The following is an 18,676-nucleotide window of genomic DNA, read 5'->3' on the forward strand; positions in this document are numbered from 1 at the left end:
ACATAGCCCTCTCACAACATGGCAGCCTATTTCTTCAAGGCCAGTAGGAGAAACTCTGTTCTAATTTTTGGCTTTAGGAAGGACCCAGTTGCTTTTAAGGGTTCATGTGATTATAGCTTAGGCCCATCTCCCTTTTGATTAAACTCCAAACCAACTGATTTAAGACCTTAATTATATCAGAAGTAAAACCACTTCATCTCTGACACATAATGTAAGATAATCATGGGAGTGAAATGCATCACACAGTAATGCCCACAGAGGGAAGTGGTTAAACAGGTTGTGTACACCGGGAGCAAAGAATCTTGGGAGCCATCTTAGAATTCTGCCTACCACAAGGAGGGCAGGGGAAGATGGGAGACAAGGAACCACTCTTTTTCATATAAAAAAAAAAAAAAACCTTTTTATGTTTTCATAATTTATTAATCCAAAATAAATTTCATAAGTTTATTTCACAGTAAACTTTTGACTATATACATACGTAAGTTCAATTTAAAAATTACAATCAAATCTAAATGTCACTAACTTATCAGTAAGATCCATCATTTTTTATGCACCAATAAGAAAAAACCTGCTGAGTAAAATGTGATATTCCATCACCTGTAAAATACATTCCAATTGCAGAGATGTTAACTATGAAAATAAACACATCCCAGTATGACACATAGCAACTAAAAATACATTTTTTCTTTATTTTTAAATAACGTGGAGTGTTGCAAACTTCACAGGAATCAATACCACTTTGAGGCGAGTTGGGCATCTTATCCCTCCAGACCCAACATACAAATTTTCTCCTCTCCTTTAAATATATCTCTTCCTTCCCAGTCTCTGCTCCGTGCTGGGGGGAACACTATCTTCAGTGAAGAAGGTGGTCAGGGGAAAAACATGAGCTTTGGACAGATGAATGGCGGTGTGATTCTTGGCTCACATTTATTAGCTTGCGTTTGGCTGCAGGTAACAGGGAACTCAAATCAAAAGGGCTTAAGGAGTAAAGAAAATATATTACTCATGTGGTAGAACAGGAAATGTGAAGGTTAATATCTCCTAAGGCTGAGGGATTCCATGGCTCAGTCGTTCTCAAGAATCCAGCTTCTTCCCAGCTTCCTTCTCTGTCACCGGCAGCTGGTTAGCTAGCTCCCCTTGAGGTCGTAAGACAGCTGTATCTGTTCCGGTGTCATATTCAGACATGACAATGTCTAACCTCCTTGTGTGGCTCAAGAGATGTTAACTTTCCCAGAAGTATACCGAGGACGTGGATTCATATTTCGAGCTGGTTCTAAACCAGCTACTGCCAAACGATGGCACTTCCATTAGTTGTTGAGACCAGATGTTTTCAACCTCGGCTATGCTTTAGAATGACCTGGGAGCTACCAAAAATTTAAGGTCCACACCCCAGGCCTCCCTGGACCCTGCCCCCTGCCAAAAGAAAATCAGAATTTCTGAGTAGGCCCCAGGCATCACTGTTTTGTTTTGTTTTTAAGTTTCCCTATAAAAAGACTCCAATGGGAACTTTAGATCTTTGTTGTTACAACCATAAGGGTTCAATTGAAGCCAGAGCCCACCATCTACAAAGTACAATGATATAATGGAGGAGGAAATGACACCTAAGCAAAACTGAAATTCTGTTAGGAAAGGGAGAAAACATATGTGATGGTATGCAACTAAGCATATAAGCTGTGGAGACTCAAGTCAGATAATGCCTTCTTATAAACATGGTTTCCCTGTCTGTAAATAATAGTAACAACTACTCTTGCTCTAATAATCCCTATTATAGGATTGTAACAGGTACTGAAAAGGATTTCATATGTATGAGCCTAGCATTCAGCAGGTGCTTAACCTGAGATATTCTGATCTCCCTAAACCCCAAATGTGGCGTTCGTGCTTCTAATTGGCAATATGAGCCCCATATTCCTTAGGCCAGATCACCAAATCATAGTATTTTGACCTCAACACGCAACAGCTCAGAAGAAATCTTTGAAAGCAACCCTCCAATGGTTATGCTTAGCAAAACCAGTCAATGAACTGAGACACTTGTGCTGGAAGTCAGGAAGCCTATTAAGACAAGGGACAAGTCATTTAAATCTCTGGGTCTGAATTCCTTAAGTTCTACAACTAGATCAAGTTGAAACACCAAAAGACTTCTATTATCTAACCAACTGAAAAAAATTGAGTTTCACTGTCTTGTGGCTTTTAGTAACTGACCACAAAAAAAGTTCTATGAAACCTGTCACATAGAATCTTAGAAATGAAAACCGTGTTCATTCCACTTATGAGGTAGACCCACATAAATGTGAACTGTTTACATGAATTATTAGGAGAGGTGAGGTTTTACATCCCACCTCCTTTGTGATAATGAGAGGTTAAATAGATAACCACTTCATCATTTTGTTTCGGCTCTAAAAAAGATCAGAGATAAATTTAATATAGTCAAGATAAGCATTCTGACCAAATGATGCAGAAATCCATGTACAGACTTTCCTACCACAATGGTCTTAAATTTCTTCTGGTCCAGATTTTTTTTTGACTGATTCTGGTTTTAGTATTCATGTACCTGCCTGGAGCTGCGTCAGGGGGTCAGTGACATCTCCCTCACAGGAGGAAACCAAGAGAAGCAGTGAGGAGCACGAGGCAACAGGGGCTAAACATGGTACGGCTGAGGTGGCCATACTGCGGGGCACCGAAGACCCAGCGGACAAACGGATCTTGATTCGGGTACTACGTGGGGTGGGGTAGGGCTGAAGCAGGACATGGGGAAGTGGGTTCTGAGGAAAAGAGAGTGGACTGGAGAGCAGAGAGTGGAAAATAGAGGCAGGAGAGTGTGCTGGAGGGTGCAATAATAACCCAGATAATAAGACACCCACAGCCTAATGGCTGCCTTAGGTATGAAGGGCACTTCGGGGAGAACAGGTCTCTTCTCAACTTAATAGAAAAGATTTCACTGACACAAATATGTCTGCCTCTTCAAAATAAGAGTTGTAAAGCAAGAGTTTTTTTTAACTTCTCTGACTTCTCAGTCCCTCAAACCTCTGCTTGGTCTTTTTTTTTTTTTTTTTTTTTAAGATTTTATTTATTTGACACAGAGAAAGAGAACGAGATGCGGGGCTCGATCCCAGCACCCTGGGATCATGACCTGAGCCGAAGGCAGATGCTTAACGAATGAGCCTCCCAGGCGCCCCTCTGCTTGGTCACTAAGTTTAAAAGTGAGATGGGTAGTGCCCCTTGGAATATAAAATTGTTTTTTTCTTATACATGAACTTTACAGGTAAACATTTAGACCTCATCAGTATTGAACGGTACATGAGGTTAACATTATAAGGAAACAAATTGTTAAACTGTCATAGAAGATCAAATATAAGTATTTTCAAGGTTCATGGAAATAAAAAAAATAGAAAGTAAATGTTCCTATTTATTCCCTTTTCTAGGCCATTGATCCCATTATCTATCTCAAAGAGGAATGTGGCTTAAATAAGAAAGTTAAACAGTATTAAATAAAATAGCACAATGCCCACGGATGGTAAGTCTGCATGAGTGCTTGCTTACTGCTGACCAATGTTAGCTTACACACAGGTCTGCCATAAAACTGACCTTCTCTAATTGTGAGCTACGGCAGGATCTGGAAATCCTTTGAATCGTATGTGATGTTTAAAAGATACAAAGTATAAATTCTACAGGTTATATAATCACTGCACAATTTCATTAAATTATTGAAGACTTTTGTAATGGATTCTCTGAAGTATCAACTCAGCCTCTCTCCTCTGTGACTTCCTCTGGCAGCTTCTAATGTATTGTCTTGCCCTCCTCCCTAGCCACTGCCAGGGAGTGAGCCAATCAACCTGGCAGACAGCAGTGGCGCATGAAGAGATGACTTACTCTTAGCTCATAGACTCCTGATGCTACGGGCCCAGGAACTATTGTCTTGTCTGATAAACCTTTGCTTGAAGTACACACAATTCCCTTTCTTGCTTTAGCAGGATTAGGTTACAAGCAAAGTAACTGACTCACAGTTTCAAACAGAACTTTGCTAAGAATTTGCTACTTTTGGTATACTCTGTATACAGCAAGTCAGTGATACTATTACTCTTCTCGGCAATAAAATGATGATGACAGTTTCAGTCTCACAGTATTGTTCTAATAATAATCAGTACCACTATGTAACAGTGCGTATTTAGAATCTCATGATTTGTGCTTGGAGAATTTTGCCTTTGACTATTGTGTTAAAGATAGCATCACACTTTTAAAATTTACATTTTACACAAGTGTACAATCTCACTACAGTTTATGAACCAATGAGAAAGATAACCATTCTCATGTCTTAACAACAAAAAAGTTAAGAACTCCAAGTGTAGGAATGGCATAGCAAGAGACTGTTCCATTTTATTTACAATAGTAAGAAATTGGAAAAAACTGGGAAGTGGTTTAAAAAAAAAATCACAAAACCATAATTTAAGACATAAAACAAAATTGTGAGCAACCATTAAAAATATATTGCAAATGTATTTAATGATATGAAAAGATCTAACCATATAGTCATCATCTACCTATTATCCCAACGTCTTCTTAGAGAAACCTAACAGTTTTCTCTCTTCGATCTCCTACACCTCTTCATCCATTCTCACTCAGCCTAACCTTGCTTCCTATTTTATTGACAAAACTCAATCAGAAAAGACTTCTGCAATTTACTAGCACAACACTGACCTACCAGCCAGCATCTCTGCCATAGATGTTCCTCTCTTGTTCCACTGGCTGGAACATCTTGGTGCAGACTAATTCCCTCACTTGTACACTAGATTCTGTCCCCTCCGCACCATCCATTAAAGAAGATGCGCAACATCATAATGACACAAGAGGGCGCTTTAAATGAGGACTCTTGTAAACCACTCCAAATCAACAGTCTTGAACAGGCGTAGGCATAAGCATTCTTCATCTATACAAAACTACAGGAAAAAAACAACAAAAACACATCAGCCAGTACAAATTACCAACTTAGCCACCCCTACTCCCTTCGCCCCCCAAGAAAACCATGCAGCAGCAGAAAACTGTAACACAAAAATCCAAACTGAAATAAATATCCCTGTTTAGGAATATGAAAAAACAACCTCAACTGAAATTCAAAAACTAAGACAAAAACTGAACAAAAAAATGCAAGTAATGAAACAAGAGCTGACTGAAGTCAGAAATGATACAAAAAGGGGGATCATGTCAAAAATGTAGACTATATTACAAGGCAGGACAGATTTTAATGGAAACTTAATAAGGTTTATTGGATAAAAGTGGAAAAAGAACAAAAAGAATAAAAATGAGATGAAGAGGGGAGCCTGGTGGCTCAGTCGTTAAGCGTCTGCCTTCAGCTCAGGTCATGGTGCCAGAGTCCTGGGATTGAGCCCCGCATTGGGCTCCCTGCTCAGCGGGAAGCCTGTTTCTCCCTCTCCCACTCTCCCTGCTTGTATTCCCTCTCTTGCTGTGTCGCTGTCAAATAAATAAGATCTTTAAAAAATAAAAATAAAAATGAGATGAAGAAAGCAAAATTTATAAAAGAGCAAAAAAAGAATGCATCATAGAGGGAAAACACACAAATGTAACATAATTTACACAGTAACTATAATACAAAATGTAAGAAACTAACCCAAATGTTCAGTCATTTCAATAAATGTGAATGGGCTTAATTCACTTATCAAAAGAAGCAAAGGATTTTATGTTTGGCTCACAGAACAAAACCCAACTATATACTCCATAGAAGAAAGGCTAAAACTTATTCAAAAAGCTAAAAAATAAAGTGGTGGGCAAATAAATACTAAAACAAATGCAACCAAATTTCCAGTTGCAATATAAAATCTGAAACAAGAAGGAACTTCTTGTACTGTTATATTAAAACCCAGTAATCTATATTATAGGTTGAATGGATGTTTAACCCATGCATAATTTTGTAACACCATGCATTATTTATTTGGAAATATTAGCTTACTAATTTATGCATACCTTTCAAATGTTTCATTATACATTATTTAAAACACCACATTTAAAATATCACTAGTCCTTAATATCACCAACCAACCTGACCAAAAAGTGTAAGAAAACTTTCAAGCTCGCAGAGACAGATCAAATGTTCCAAAATTATAAATTTTGCTCAAAAGCCAGAATTTTATCATTGGTAACAAATATTTTCAGTTATTTTCCTTGAAGTAATGGGGTCATTTCATTCATTTTTGAAAAAGTGCCTGCCAAACATCCACATCTGAAAAAAAGTTTGCCCCTCAGTTGTTCTTTTGAGTATTCATGAAAAAATACAGCTAATTTAGCTTGCAATTAAGATAAAAGCACACAAATGTTTTTCCTTGAGAATACCATTGAGTACGTAGAAATACTTTATACACCTTCCCATTTTGCTATACATAATACTGACAAGACATATATCAAGAATAAAGGTTTAACAACATTAATAATTTTTTTTATTCTTATGTTAATCCCCATACATTACATCATTAGTTTTAGATGTAGTGTTCCATGATTCATTGTTTGTGCCTAACACCCAGTGTTCCATGCAGAATGTGCCCTCCTCAATACCCATCACCAGGCTAACCCATCCTCCCACCTCCCTCCCCTCTAGAACCCTCAGTTTGTTTTTCAGAGTCCATCATCTCTCAGGGTTCGTCTACCCCTCCGATTTCCCTCCCTTCATTCTTCCCCTCCTGCTACCTTCTTCTTCTTTTTTTTTCTTAACATATATTGCATTATTTGTTTCGGAGGTACAGATCTGTGATTCAACAGTCTCACACAATTCACAGCGCTCACCATAGCACATACCCTCCCCAATGTCCATCACCCAGCCACCCCATCCCTCCCACCCCATCCCCCACTCCAACAACCCTCAGTTTGCTTCCTGCGATTAAGAATTCCTCATATCAGTGAGGTCATATGATACATGTCTTTCTCTTTTTCAACATTAATAATTTTTACTGTTTCATCAAGGACATTCTTAAATGACACTAGCACTGGATACAGATGCTTTCAGAGGGGAATTCTATTCAACTTTCAGAAACTAGGCAGTCCCGCTGGACATAAACTCTTCTAGTGGAAATGCCTCCATTGTTTCCCCATTAAGTATGATGCTCATTTTTTTATTAAGGTATAATATATTTTATCATGTTAAGAAAACATTCATCTAGGGGCACCTGGGTGGCTCAGTCGTTAGGCATCTGCCTTCGGCTCAGGTCATGATCCCAGGGTCCTGGGTTCGAGCCCCGCACTGGGCTCCCTGCTCTGCGGGAAGCCTGCTTCTCCCTCTCCCACTCCCCCTGCCTGTGTTCCCTCTCTCGCTGTGTCTCTCTCTGTCAAATAAATAAATAAAATCTTTAAAAAAAAACATTCATCTATATATCTATAATCTTTTATTTTATTTTATTTTATTTATTTATTTTTTTAAGATTTTATTTATTTATTTGAGAGAGAGAGAATGAGAGACAGAGAGCATGAGAGGGAGGAGGGTCAGAGGGAGAAGCAGACTCCCCGCCGAGCAGGGAGCCCGATGCGGGACTCGATCCCAGGACTCCAGGATCATGACCTGAGCCGAAGGCAGTCGCTTAACCAACTGAGCCACCCAGGCGCCCTATATATCTTTAATCTATATGTAGAATCTATGATCTATACGTAAGAAACCTTAAAGCTTCCACAAAAATACTGTTAGAACTAATAAATGAAGGGTGCCTGGGTGGCTCAGTTGTTTGGGCAACTGCCTTAGGCTCAGGTCATGATCCCAGAGTCCCAGGATCAAGTCCCGCATAGGGCTCCCTGCTCAGTGGGGAGTCTGCTTCTCCCTCTGACCCTCCCCTCTCTTATGCTCTCTCTCTCTAATAAATAAATAAAATCTTTAAAAAAAGAATTAATGAATTCAACAAACCAGTAGGATATAAAGTCAACACAAGAATCAGTTGCATTTCTATATACTAACAATAAACAATCTGAAAAGGAAGTCAAGAAGATAATTCCATTTACTATACCTCAAAAAGAATAAGATTCTTAGGAATCAACTTAACCAAGATGGTGAAAGACTTGTACAATGAAAACTACAAAACATTTCTGAAAGAAGATAAAGACATAAATAAATGGAAAAATATCCCATGTTCATGAATTGGAAAGACTTGATATAGTTGTCAATAGTGATCTACAACTTCAATGCATTCACTATCAAAATCACAATGACATTTTTTGCAGAAACAAATATCTATCCTAAAATTCATATGGAATTTCAATAGGCCCCAAAGAGCCAAAATAATCTTGAAAAGAACAAAGCTGAGGCTCACGCTTCTAAATTTCACAACTGACTATAAAGCTACAGTAATCAAACAGTATGGTATTGGCATAAAGACAAACATATAAGACCAATGGAATAGAACACAGAGCCCAGAAATAAACCTTCCCATACACAATCAATTTTTGACAAGGGTGCCAAAGCCATTCAATGGGGAAACGACAGGCTGGCAAAACTGGATATCCAAGTGTAAAAGAATGAAGTTGGAACCTTTCCCAAACACTGCATACAAAAATCAACTCAAAATGAATTAAAGACTTAAACTAAGAGATAGAACTATAAAACTTTTAGAAAAAAAGACAGGATACAAGTTTGACAACATTGGATTCAGCAGTGATTTCTTGAATATGAGACTACAGGCCCAGGCAGGACAAGAAAAAGAAAGACAAACTGGATTTCATGAAAATTTTAAAATCTTGTACATCAAAGGACACTATCAAGAGTGAAAAGGCAACCTACAGAATGGGAGAAAATATTTGCAAGGCATATATATCCTAAGTGATTAAAATCCAGAATATACAGAGAACTCCCTAAAACAACAACAAAAACCCTATTCAAAATTGTGCAAAGGACTTGAGTAGTCTTTGAATTTCTCCAAAGATGATATACAAATGGCCAATAAGCACATGAAAAGATGCACAACATCACTAATTAGGAAAATGCAAATTACAACTACAATGAGATGCCTACTACCTCATACCCATTAGGATGGCTACTATCAAATAAAAAAAGAAAAAGAAAGTAACAAGTATTGGTGAGAATGTGGAGAAATTGGAATCCTGTATATTTCTGGTGAGAATGTAAAATGGTACAGCTACTATGGAAACACTATGGTGGTTCCTCAAAAAATTAAGAACAAAATTATCACATGGCCCAACAATTCCACATCCGGTATAAACCCAAAATTGAAAGGAGATTTTCAAAGATTTTATCTATCTATCTATCTATCTATCTATCTATCTATCTATCTATCTATCTATCTATCTATTTGAGAGAGAGAGCACAAGCAGGGGGAGCTGCAGGCAGAGGGAGAAGCAGGATTCCCTGCTGAGCAGGGAGCCTGATGTAGGACTCAATCTCAGGACCCTGAGATCATGACCTGAACTGAAGGCAGATGCCCAACCGACTGAGCCACCCAGGTGTCCTGAAAGGAGATTTTCAAAAAGATATTTGTACATTATGTTCATAACAGCATTATTTACAATAGTTAAAACATGGAAGCGACCCAAGTAACCATCAACAGATGTATGGTTCAGCAAAATGTGGTAGATACATATAATGGAATATTACTCAGTCTGAAAAAGGATGGACATTCTGACACATGCTGCATTAATGAACCTTGAGGACATTATGTTAAGTGAAATAAGCCAGTCACAAAAAGACAAATACTCGAGGATTCCACTTACATGAGGTACCTGGAGTCATCAAAATCACAGAGACATAAAGGAGAATGGTGGCTGCCAAGGGCTTGGGGGAGGGAGGGAGTGGGTAGTTACTGTTTAATGGGTTCAGAGTTTCAGTTTTGCAAGATAAAAAAGTTCTGAAGATTGGATGCAAAACAGTGTGAATATACTTAATGTAACTGAACTGTAAGCTTAAAATGAATGCATTATATGTAATGTATACTTCAATACAGTTGATTTTCTAAATCTTGTACTATTAAGGCCTTAGTCAACAACACAAGAAAAATAAAAATAAATAAGAACTGCACAAGGAATAAAAATCATTATATGCAGATGATATGTCTACAGAAAAATCCAGAAAAACTTACTCAGATGATCAAATTTAACAGAGAAATTAGCAAAGTTGCTAATTCAGAAAAATCAACTTTAAAAATATGAATGAGGAGGCGCCTGGGTGGCTCAGTCGTTAAGCGTCTGCCTTCGGCTCAGGTCATGGTCCCAGGGTCCTGGGATGCAGCCCCGCATCAGGCTCCCTGCTCAGTGGGGAGCCTGCTTCTCCCTCTGCCACTCCCTCTGCTTGTGTTCCCTCTCTCAGCCTCTTTCTGTCAAATAAATAAAATCTTTAAAAAAAATAAAATAAAAATAAATAAAAATATGAGTGAGAATAACATCCAAAATTATAAAGTATTTAAGAAAAAAAAATAACAAAAATGTGTAGGCCCACTGGGGAAAATGATAACTTTAACAAAAAGACATTCAAAAGGCTATAGACAACATATTCATGGACTGGGGAACTCACTCTCAAAAAGCTGTCAATTGTTTCCAAACTGATGCATACAGCTAAAGAAATTCCAATAAAAAAACCCCAAAGCATTTGTTTTTGTTTTGCTTTGCTGGGGAAGAGGGATTTGGCAAACTGACTCTAAAATCTACATAGGAGCAAACGAAACAGAAAGCAAGCAGAAGGAAGTAAGTAAATAAAAACTGAGTGGAAATCAATAAAAAAAAAACAAACAATCAATGAACCTAAGTTGGTTCTTTGAAAGATCAACAAAACAGACATTTAGTTACACTGACCAAGAAAAAAAGGTACTCAAAAGTACCAAAATGAGGAACAAAAAAGGGGACATCAGTATGATACAGAACTCAAAACTACTGACACAGAAATCTCTTCTTGATACAAAAATCTTCTTGATATAGAAATCAAAAGGATTATAAAACAGTACTATGGACAAATTCATGCCAACAAAGTAGACAACTTAGATGAAACGGCAAAATTAATAGGAAGATACAAATTACCAAAACTGATTCAAGAAAGAAAACCTGAATAAACCTATGAAAACAAAAGAAATTGAATCAGTATGTAAAATCTTCTGTTAAAGAAAAGCTCAGGCTCAGGTGTCTTCACTGGTGAATTCTACCACACATTTAAAGAAGAAATAATATCAATCCTTCAAAAACTCTTCCAGAAAATAAAGGAAGAAGAAACACCTCTCAATTCACTCGAGGAAGCTGGTATTACCCTGATACCAAAGCTAGAAAAAGACATCATAAAAGAAAGCTATACAGGGCGCCTTGGTGGTTCAGATGGTTGAGCGTCTGCCTTTGGCTCGGGTCATGATCCCAGGGTCCTGGGATGGAGTCCCGCATCGGGCTCCCGGCTCAGTGGGGAGCCTGCTTCTCCCTCTGACCCTCTCCCCTCTCATGCTGTTTCTCTCTTGCTCGCTCTCTAAAAAATAAATAAAATCTTAAAAAAAAAAAAAAAAGTTATACATGAATAGAATAAAACTCCTTCATAAAATATTAGCAAACCAAATCCAAAAATATTCAAAACAGGTTATACACCATGACCAAGTGGGACTTGTCTCAAGAATGCAAGACTGATTTAACATATGAATATGTCCCAATATTGTAGTATATCATATTAATAAAGGGAAAAAATGATGTGAGAATCTCAGTAGATACAGAAAACACATGTGACAAAACCCAACACCCATCCACGATAAAAGTTCTTGAAAAAATAAGAATAGAAGGGAACTTCCTCAAACCAGTGAAGAGTATCTTGAAAAATCTACAGCTGAATCATACACAAAGGTGAAGGACTGAATGCTTTTTGCCTAGTATCAGGAAAAAGTCCATGATGTCTGTTGTCCCTTCCATTTAACATTGCATAGGAGGTTTGAGCCAATGAAATCACTCAAGAAAAAGAAATAAAAGGCATCCAGATTAGAAAGGAGAAGTAAAACTGTCTTTATTTTTCAGAAAATATGTAGAAATTCCTAAGGAACACACATACACCTATAGAGCTAATAAATGAGTTCAGAAAAGTCTCAGAAAACAAGATCAAAATGCAAAAATTTGTTCTCTTTCTCTACACTATGAATGTATGATCCAAAAATGAAGTTTAAAAAACATTCCTTTCATCAACAGCATCAAAGAGGAAAAAAAGTGTGTAAATAAATTTAACAAAAGAAGCGTAAACAACACACTGTGCACTGAAAACTACAAAACTGAAATTAAAGATCTAAATAAATTGAGATACATTCCATGTTCACAGAACGTGGCAATTCTCCACAGATCAATGCAAACTCTGTCAAAATCGCAGCATAGGTTTTTTGCAGAAATTTACAAGCTGACCCTAAAATTTATATGGAAAAACAAAAGACACCAAATAGCTAAAACAATCTTTGAAAAGGCGAATAAAACTGACAGCTTATATTTCCTTATTTTAAAAAAACTTAGTATAAAGCTATAGTAATCACAAGACACTATCACAAGATAGTGTGATAGCATGTAAAGATAAACATATAGAGCATAACATATAACATACAAAGATAAACATATAAAGCAACAGAACACAACTGAAAGTCCAGAAAGAAATTCTTTTTTTTTTTTTTAAAGATTTATTTATTTATTTGAGAGAGCGAGAATGAGAGAGAGTACATGAGAGGGGGGAGGGTCAGAGGGAGAAGCAGACTCCCTGCCGAGCAGGGAGCCTGATGCGGGACTCGATCCCGGGACTCCAGGATCATGACCTGAGCCGAAGGCAGTCGCTTAACCAACTGAGCCACCCAGGCGCCCCAGAAAGAAATTCTTACATTCATAGACAACTGATTTCTGACAAAGGTGCCAAGGCAACTCAGTGGAGAAAGGGTAACCTTTTTTTAAAATGGAGCTGGGGCAACTGGCTATCTATATGCAAAAAGAAAAATTTAGATCCTTAGCTCATACTTTTCTTTTCTTTTTTTTAAAGATTTTATTTATTTATTTGAGAGAAAGAATGAGAGACAGAGAGCATGAGAGGGAGGAGGGTCAGAGGGAGAAGCAGACTCCCCACCGAGCAGGGAGCCCGATGCGGGACCCGATCCCGGGACTCCAGGATCATGACCTGAGCCGAAGGCAGTCGCTTAACCAACTGAGCCACCCAGGCGCCCCTTTAGCTCATACTTTTCTAAGAATTAACTCAAAAAGGAATCATAGACATAAATATAAGAGCTAAAACTATACAAATTTTTAGCAGAAAACATAAAAGCAAATCTTGTGATCTTGTGTTAGACACAGAACTACATCATCAAAAGCATGATCCATAAAAAAAATTATAAACTTACTGCATCAAAATTAAAGTGTTCATGCTTCAATAGATACTATTTTAAAAAGGCAAGCACAAATTAGGACAAAAAGACAAAGCCATATATTGAGACAAAATATTTTTAAATCATATATGTGATAATGGACTTTTATCCAACAAAGAACTCTTACAACTCAATGGTAAGATGATGATCCAATTATAGAATGGGTAAAGATCTGAACTGACCAATGGCACATGAAAAGATGCTTAACACCATTAATCATTAGAAAAAATGCAAATTACAACCATAGTAGATACAACTGTGACAGTAACAAGTATGGGTGAAGATGTTGAGAAACTAAAATCTTCTTACTTTGCTGTCTAGAATGCAAAATGATGCAGTCGCTTTGGAAAACAATGTCACAGTTCTTAAAAAGTTAAACATATATTTACCATAGTACCCAGAAATCCCTAACCATACAATGGAATAATGGGGCAATTATTAAAAAAATTAGTGACCTATAAGGCATGGATGAATCTCAAAAATATTATACTGTATGAAGAGCCAGACAAAAGACCACATACTGAAATTTATATGAAATGCCCAAAAAAGGCAAATCTAGAGACAGAAAGGAGACTGGAGATGGGACTGGGGAGTGAATGAAAATGGGTACAAAGGATCTTTTTTGTGGGTGTCAAAAACATTCTAAAATTGAATATGGTGATGTCATGCAACTTTGTAAATTTACCAAAAAGTATTAAGTTTTACACTTTGTAAATTTACCAAAAAGTATCAAGGGAAAACTGTATCAAAGTAAAAGGGTGCAAAATAGGGGCACCTGGGTGGCTCAGTCGGTTAAGCGTCTGCCTTCAACTCAGGTCATGATCTCGGGGTCCTGGGATCAAGCCCTGTGTTGGACTCCTCGCTGAGCGGGGAGTCTGCTTGTCCCCTCCCCCCCGCCCCTCGCAACTTGTGCTCTCTCTCTCTCTCAAATAAAGAAATAAAATCTTACCAAAAAAAATTTTTTTAAAAGGGCCCCAAATAGCCAAGGCATTTGTGTAGAACAGCATTAAACTATCAAACTATATAAAATCCAGTAAAGTTCCAGTAATTGAGACAGAGTATTAGAGAAAGAGAGAAATGAAACAGAGAAGATACCCCAGAAATCCATCTTTGTTTGAAGGAAACATATATAGTAGAGGGGGCAGGCATTACAGACCAGTGGGGAAAGGGCAGTCTTTTCAGTTGAATGGTGCAGGGAGGCTGCTTATCTGTATAAGGAAAGAGGAAAAATTAGGTCCCTACCACATACCATTCAAAAAGAAGCCAATTAGTCTTAATTCTTTTCTCTCTATAGCCACAACCACCCTCTTTTTCATGTAATTCAGCAGCTCCTCCCATGTGGAAAGTCTAAGTAGAGTGTACTTCCATACTTCTTGACTTTGGGCTTGGCTGTGTAACTTACTTAGGCCAATGGGTTGTGAGCAAATGTGAAGCAAACAAGCCTTGAGCTTCTGTCAATGCCATGAGAGGAACACATCCCAGCTAGCCCACTGGTCCCAGGAGGAGACGGAGACCAACGTGGAGCAGAACCATCCTAGTCAACCTGCTTCATGAAGCAGAGCCAACCCAGCCAAAGCCAGCCTAGACAGGCCCGGACTACTGCCAGCCAATCTGCAGATGCACGGAAAAAGAAATGTTTATTTTTATATGCTAGTGAGAGGCTTTTGGTTGTTAACACCATTATGGTGTTAACTGATACATTTTCCAAAGGAGTAAAAAATAAATGTAAAAAGCAAAACTCCAGAACTTAAGAAGATTGCCAAAACAAGTAATTCTGCTCATTGAGGCACTTCAGAAAAACGGAAAAGACAGCCCACAAAATGGGAGAAGACTTGCCACACATACCTCATAAAGGATTATATCAGGGATATATAAAATCAATTTATAAAGAATAATCAGCCCAAGGGCGCCTGGGTGGCTCAGATGGTTAAGCGTCTGCCTTCGGCTCAGGTCATGATCCCAGAGTCCTGGGATCGAGTCCCACATCGGGCTCCCAGCTCAGCGGGGAGCCTGCTTCTCCCTCTGACCCCTTCCCTCTCATGCTGTTTCTCTCTCGCTCACTCTCTAAAAAATAAATAAAATCTTAAAAAAAAAAAAAAGAATAATCAGCCCAAAAGAAACATAGGCAAAAAACACTAACAGGGATTTCACCAAAAATGAAACTCAAAGCTAGTAAGTGTAAGAAAAGATGCTGAATTTCATGAAAAAAAGCTACGTGACATCATTTTTATGCCCAATAAATGAAAGTCTTGACAATACAAAGTATCGGCAAGCATAGAGCAACAAGGGTTCTTTTACACAGTTGGTGGGAGTATAAACTATTCTAACTACTTTAGAAAAGATTGGTATTATCTTAAATTTTAAGATGATACAATTCTACTCCTTGGTTTATATCCAGAATAACTCACACACATTTACATCAAAAGACATACATAATTATTTATAATACTTTATATTTAAAAAATTGAAAATAACCTAAATGTTCATCAGTAGTAGAAAGACTAAATAAATTTTGACATATTCATAGAATGAAATGCTATATAGAAGTATAAATTAATGAATAAGAGCTATGTGCATCTACATGTATGAATCCCAGAAGCATAATGTTGAGGGGCACCTGGGTGGCTCAGTCGGTTCAATGTCTTACTCTTGATTTCACCTCAGGTCATGATCTCAGGGTCATGAGATCAAGCCCTGCATCGGGCTCCACACTGGGCATGGACCCTGCTTGGATTCTCTCCCTCTGCCTCTCTCCCCTGCTCGCTTGCTCGCACTCTCTCTCTCACCCTCCCCCAAAAGAAGTATAATGTTGAGTGAAAATAGCAAGTCAACAATAAGTACACAGAATATTTATTGTTTAAATTAAATCCAAACTGTTTAAATAAAATCAAACACAAGCAAAACTAAATACACTATTTAGTGCATCATACACATTTGGTAAATCTACAAAGAAACAAAAGAGAATAAAAATACAAAAGATAGTGACAAACCAAGAGAGGGAAGCAGGTCCAAGGAGACGGACATATATATCTATATATATGTATCAAATATTTTTTAATTTTTTAGCAGGGGAAGATAAAGAAAAAGATTTCTATTTTAGAAAATGGAAAAGTCCTATGTTTCCAAGCCAATTTCTAGAGATGTTTCAGAGAAAAAAAAAGAAATGTGCTAAGTGCTAATTTTACCTTTATGCCTTTTATTTTCATGATGACTTCTTTTCAGTATCCAAAACCTAATATGAAAAAAAAAAAATCACACAATCATTTTTATGCATCAATGTCTAATTCAGGTACATCATAATGCTCTTGTCTAGTGAGTCCAATACTATTTATCCTAGTAATCATCTAATATTTACTCTAAGGCCCGAAAGATGACTTTTACATCTATCTTTTTTCCATATATATTTCACACTAATAACAAAATAATTGGTATGACTTTAATTCCAGGGTAAGCCTTCAATTTTATACCCTAAAAATATCCAGAAATAAGCACCTTTGATTTTCTAATATTTGCATACGCTCAACAGAACTTACTGCCACAAGATGATATGGCTTGGTTCCAGGAGAATCTTTTATTTTTGCTTATATTTCAATTTAATTTTGAAGACACTGGGGCACCTGGGTGGCTCAGTCATTGAGCGTCTGCCTTTGGCTCAGGTCATGACCTCAGGGTCCTGGGATCGAGCCCTGCATCGGGCTCCTTGCTCAGCAAGGACTCTGTTTGTCCCTCTCCCTCTGCCCCTCCCCGCTCTCCCCCCCCCACCCCCTGCTTCATGCTCTCTCTCACTTTCCCTCTCTCCTCTCAAATAAATAAATAGAATCATTAAAAAAAAATGTTTATACCTATTGCTTGTATAAGTATAAACTGGAATGTTCTCACCAGCAATAAGTATAAATTTTCCTTTAAGCTACAAAAAATATATACAAATGAATAATAATTTTCTAAATGGAATTAAATTCTAAGACTGTCAGTCCTAATATATCCCATATCATAACCTTAAAAAACAGTGTGTTTTCAAAATTCTTACCCTTAGTTCAAATATATTCTTTAAAAAAGAAAAACGAAACTTAAAATTGTACCTACTTTGGCCAACAATTCTTGTGTTTCAGGAGTCAGTGGAGAATGTGAAAACTTGCAATATTCACCCTGATAACATTTTGTTCCTGTATGGTAAAACTTGCAAGGATATTCATGTAATCCAAATGTTAAGGAAGAGAACAACTTAAATCCAATAATTTGTTATTAATTTACTGATTTTATTTTCCCTATATAAAGGCCTTTCCTAATAGCAGAAACACTAAATTCTCTATTTAAAATATGAGACAATAGATTATTAATTGAATTACATGAAACATCTAATTTTAGAATAATTATATAAATCAAGTTTAATGGCTATCATAGGATACTTTCCCTTCATATCCATTTTTATAATAAACTACAGGCATATTTCACTGATACAAGAAAAGGATGTGTATTTTAAATACATTAAGAAATGTGATTATTTTTATTTTTTTATTTTTTATTTTTATTTTTATTTTTTAAAGATTTTATTTATTTATTCATGAGAGACAGAGAGAAACAGAGGGAGAAGCAGGCTCCCAAGGAGCGGGAAGCCTGATGCGGGACTCGATCCCAGGACCCCGGGACCATGACCTGAGCCGAAGGCAGACGCTTAACCATCTGAGCCACCCAGGAGCCCGATATGTGATTATTTTTAAAGCATTCTTTTGGGGTGGGGGAATTAAAGTCAATAACAATGATAGGTCTTACAAATCTGAATCCGTCAGATATAAGGCCATTTAAAATAGGATCAATTTAAATAACTTCAATATTATTTTCTAGGAAAAAACTCTCAAGTTAGAATTTCAGATTCTTTCTTTGAATCACTGAAGGAAAACAACTTTTATGGTGCCCAAAGGTGCTATTACCCTAAAATGTTTATGTTCCATGTTTTTACAACATGTCTGTACCATATGCACTGAAGAGTTAGGGTTATTTTCCAAATTAAGGGACAATTAACCTCTATTCAGTACAGAATATACAGAAAATAAGTACTCTCAAATTACGCAATTCCTGTTTTGTTTTTTTTTTAACAAAGTAGCTTATATAAAGGCACCTAGCTGGCTCAATCAGTAGAGCATGCAATTTTTGATCTCGGAATTGTAAGTTTGAGTCCCACACTGAGTGTAGAGATTACTTAAAAATAAAATCATTTAGGGGCGCCTGGGTGGCTCAGTCGTTAAGCATCTGCCTTCGCCTCAGGTCATGATCCCAGGGTCCTGGGATCCAGCCCCGCATCCAGCTCCCTGCTCGGCAGGAAGCCTGCTTCTCCCTCTCCC

The 18,676-nt window shown here is 37.4% G+C and overlaps 1 protein-coding gene across 4 annotated transcripts in view; it reads right to left on the reverse strand.

The window, feature by feature from the left end:
• Positions 1 to 2,316: 2,316 nt before the first annotated feature.
• The window catches only part of ZC3H8 (zinc finger CCCH-type containing 8), a 34,232-nt gene continuing 17,872 nt past the window's right edge, over positions 2,317 to 18,676 (reverse strand). Inside the window, exons 7-9 of one of the 4 annotated variants that reach the window (XM_054509718.2) lie at positions 17,421 to 17,528; positions 16,523 to 16,569; positions 2,317 to 4,931 (exon numbers count right to left, since the gene is read on the reverse strand). In XM_054509718.2, coding sequence (XP_054365693.1) covers positions 16,540 to 16,569; positions 17,421 to 17,528 — 138 coding nt within the window. In that variant the 3' untranslated portion in view covers positions 2,317 to 4,931; positions 16,523 to 16,539. Of the gene's footprint in view, positions 5,482 to 8,127; positions 14,546 to 14,568; positions 14,949 to 16,522; positions 16,570 to 17,420; positions 17,529 to 18,676 lie in introns of those variants that run through there. The other 3 variants (XM_054509717.2, XM_054509716.2, XM_054509719.2) reach the window with 3 other exon arrangements.

This window comes from Mirounga angustirostris, unplaced genomic scaffold, assembly GCF_029215605.1.
Source record: "Mirounga angustirostris isolate CCGP_5_RB_7025 unplaced genomic scaffold, mMirAng1.0.hap1 SCAF_10, whole genome shotgun sequence".
NCBI classification, from domain to species: Eukaryota; Metazoa; Chordata; class Mammalia; order Carnivora; family Phocidae; genus Mirounga; species Mirounga angustirostris.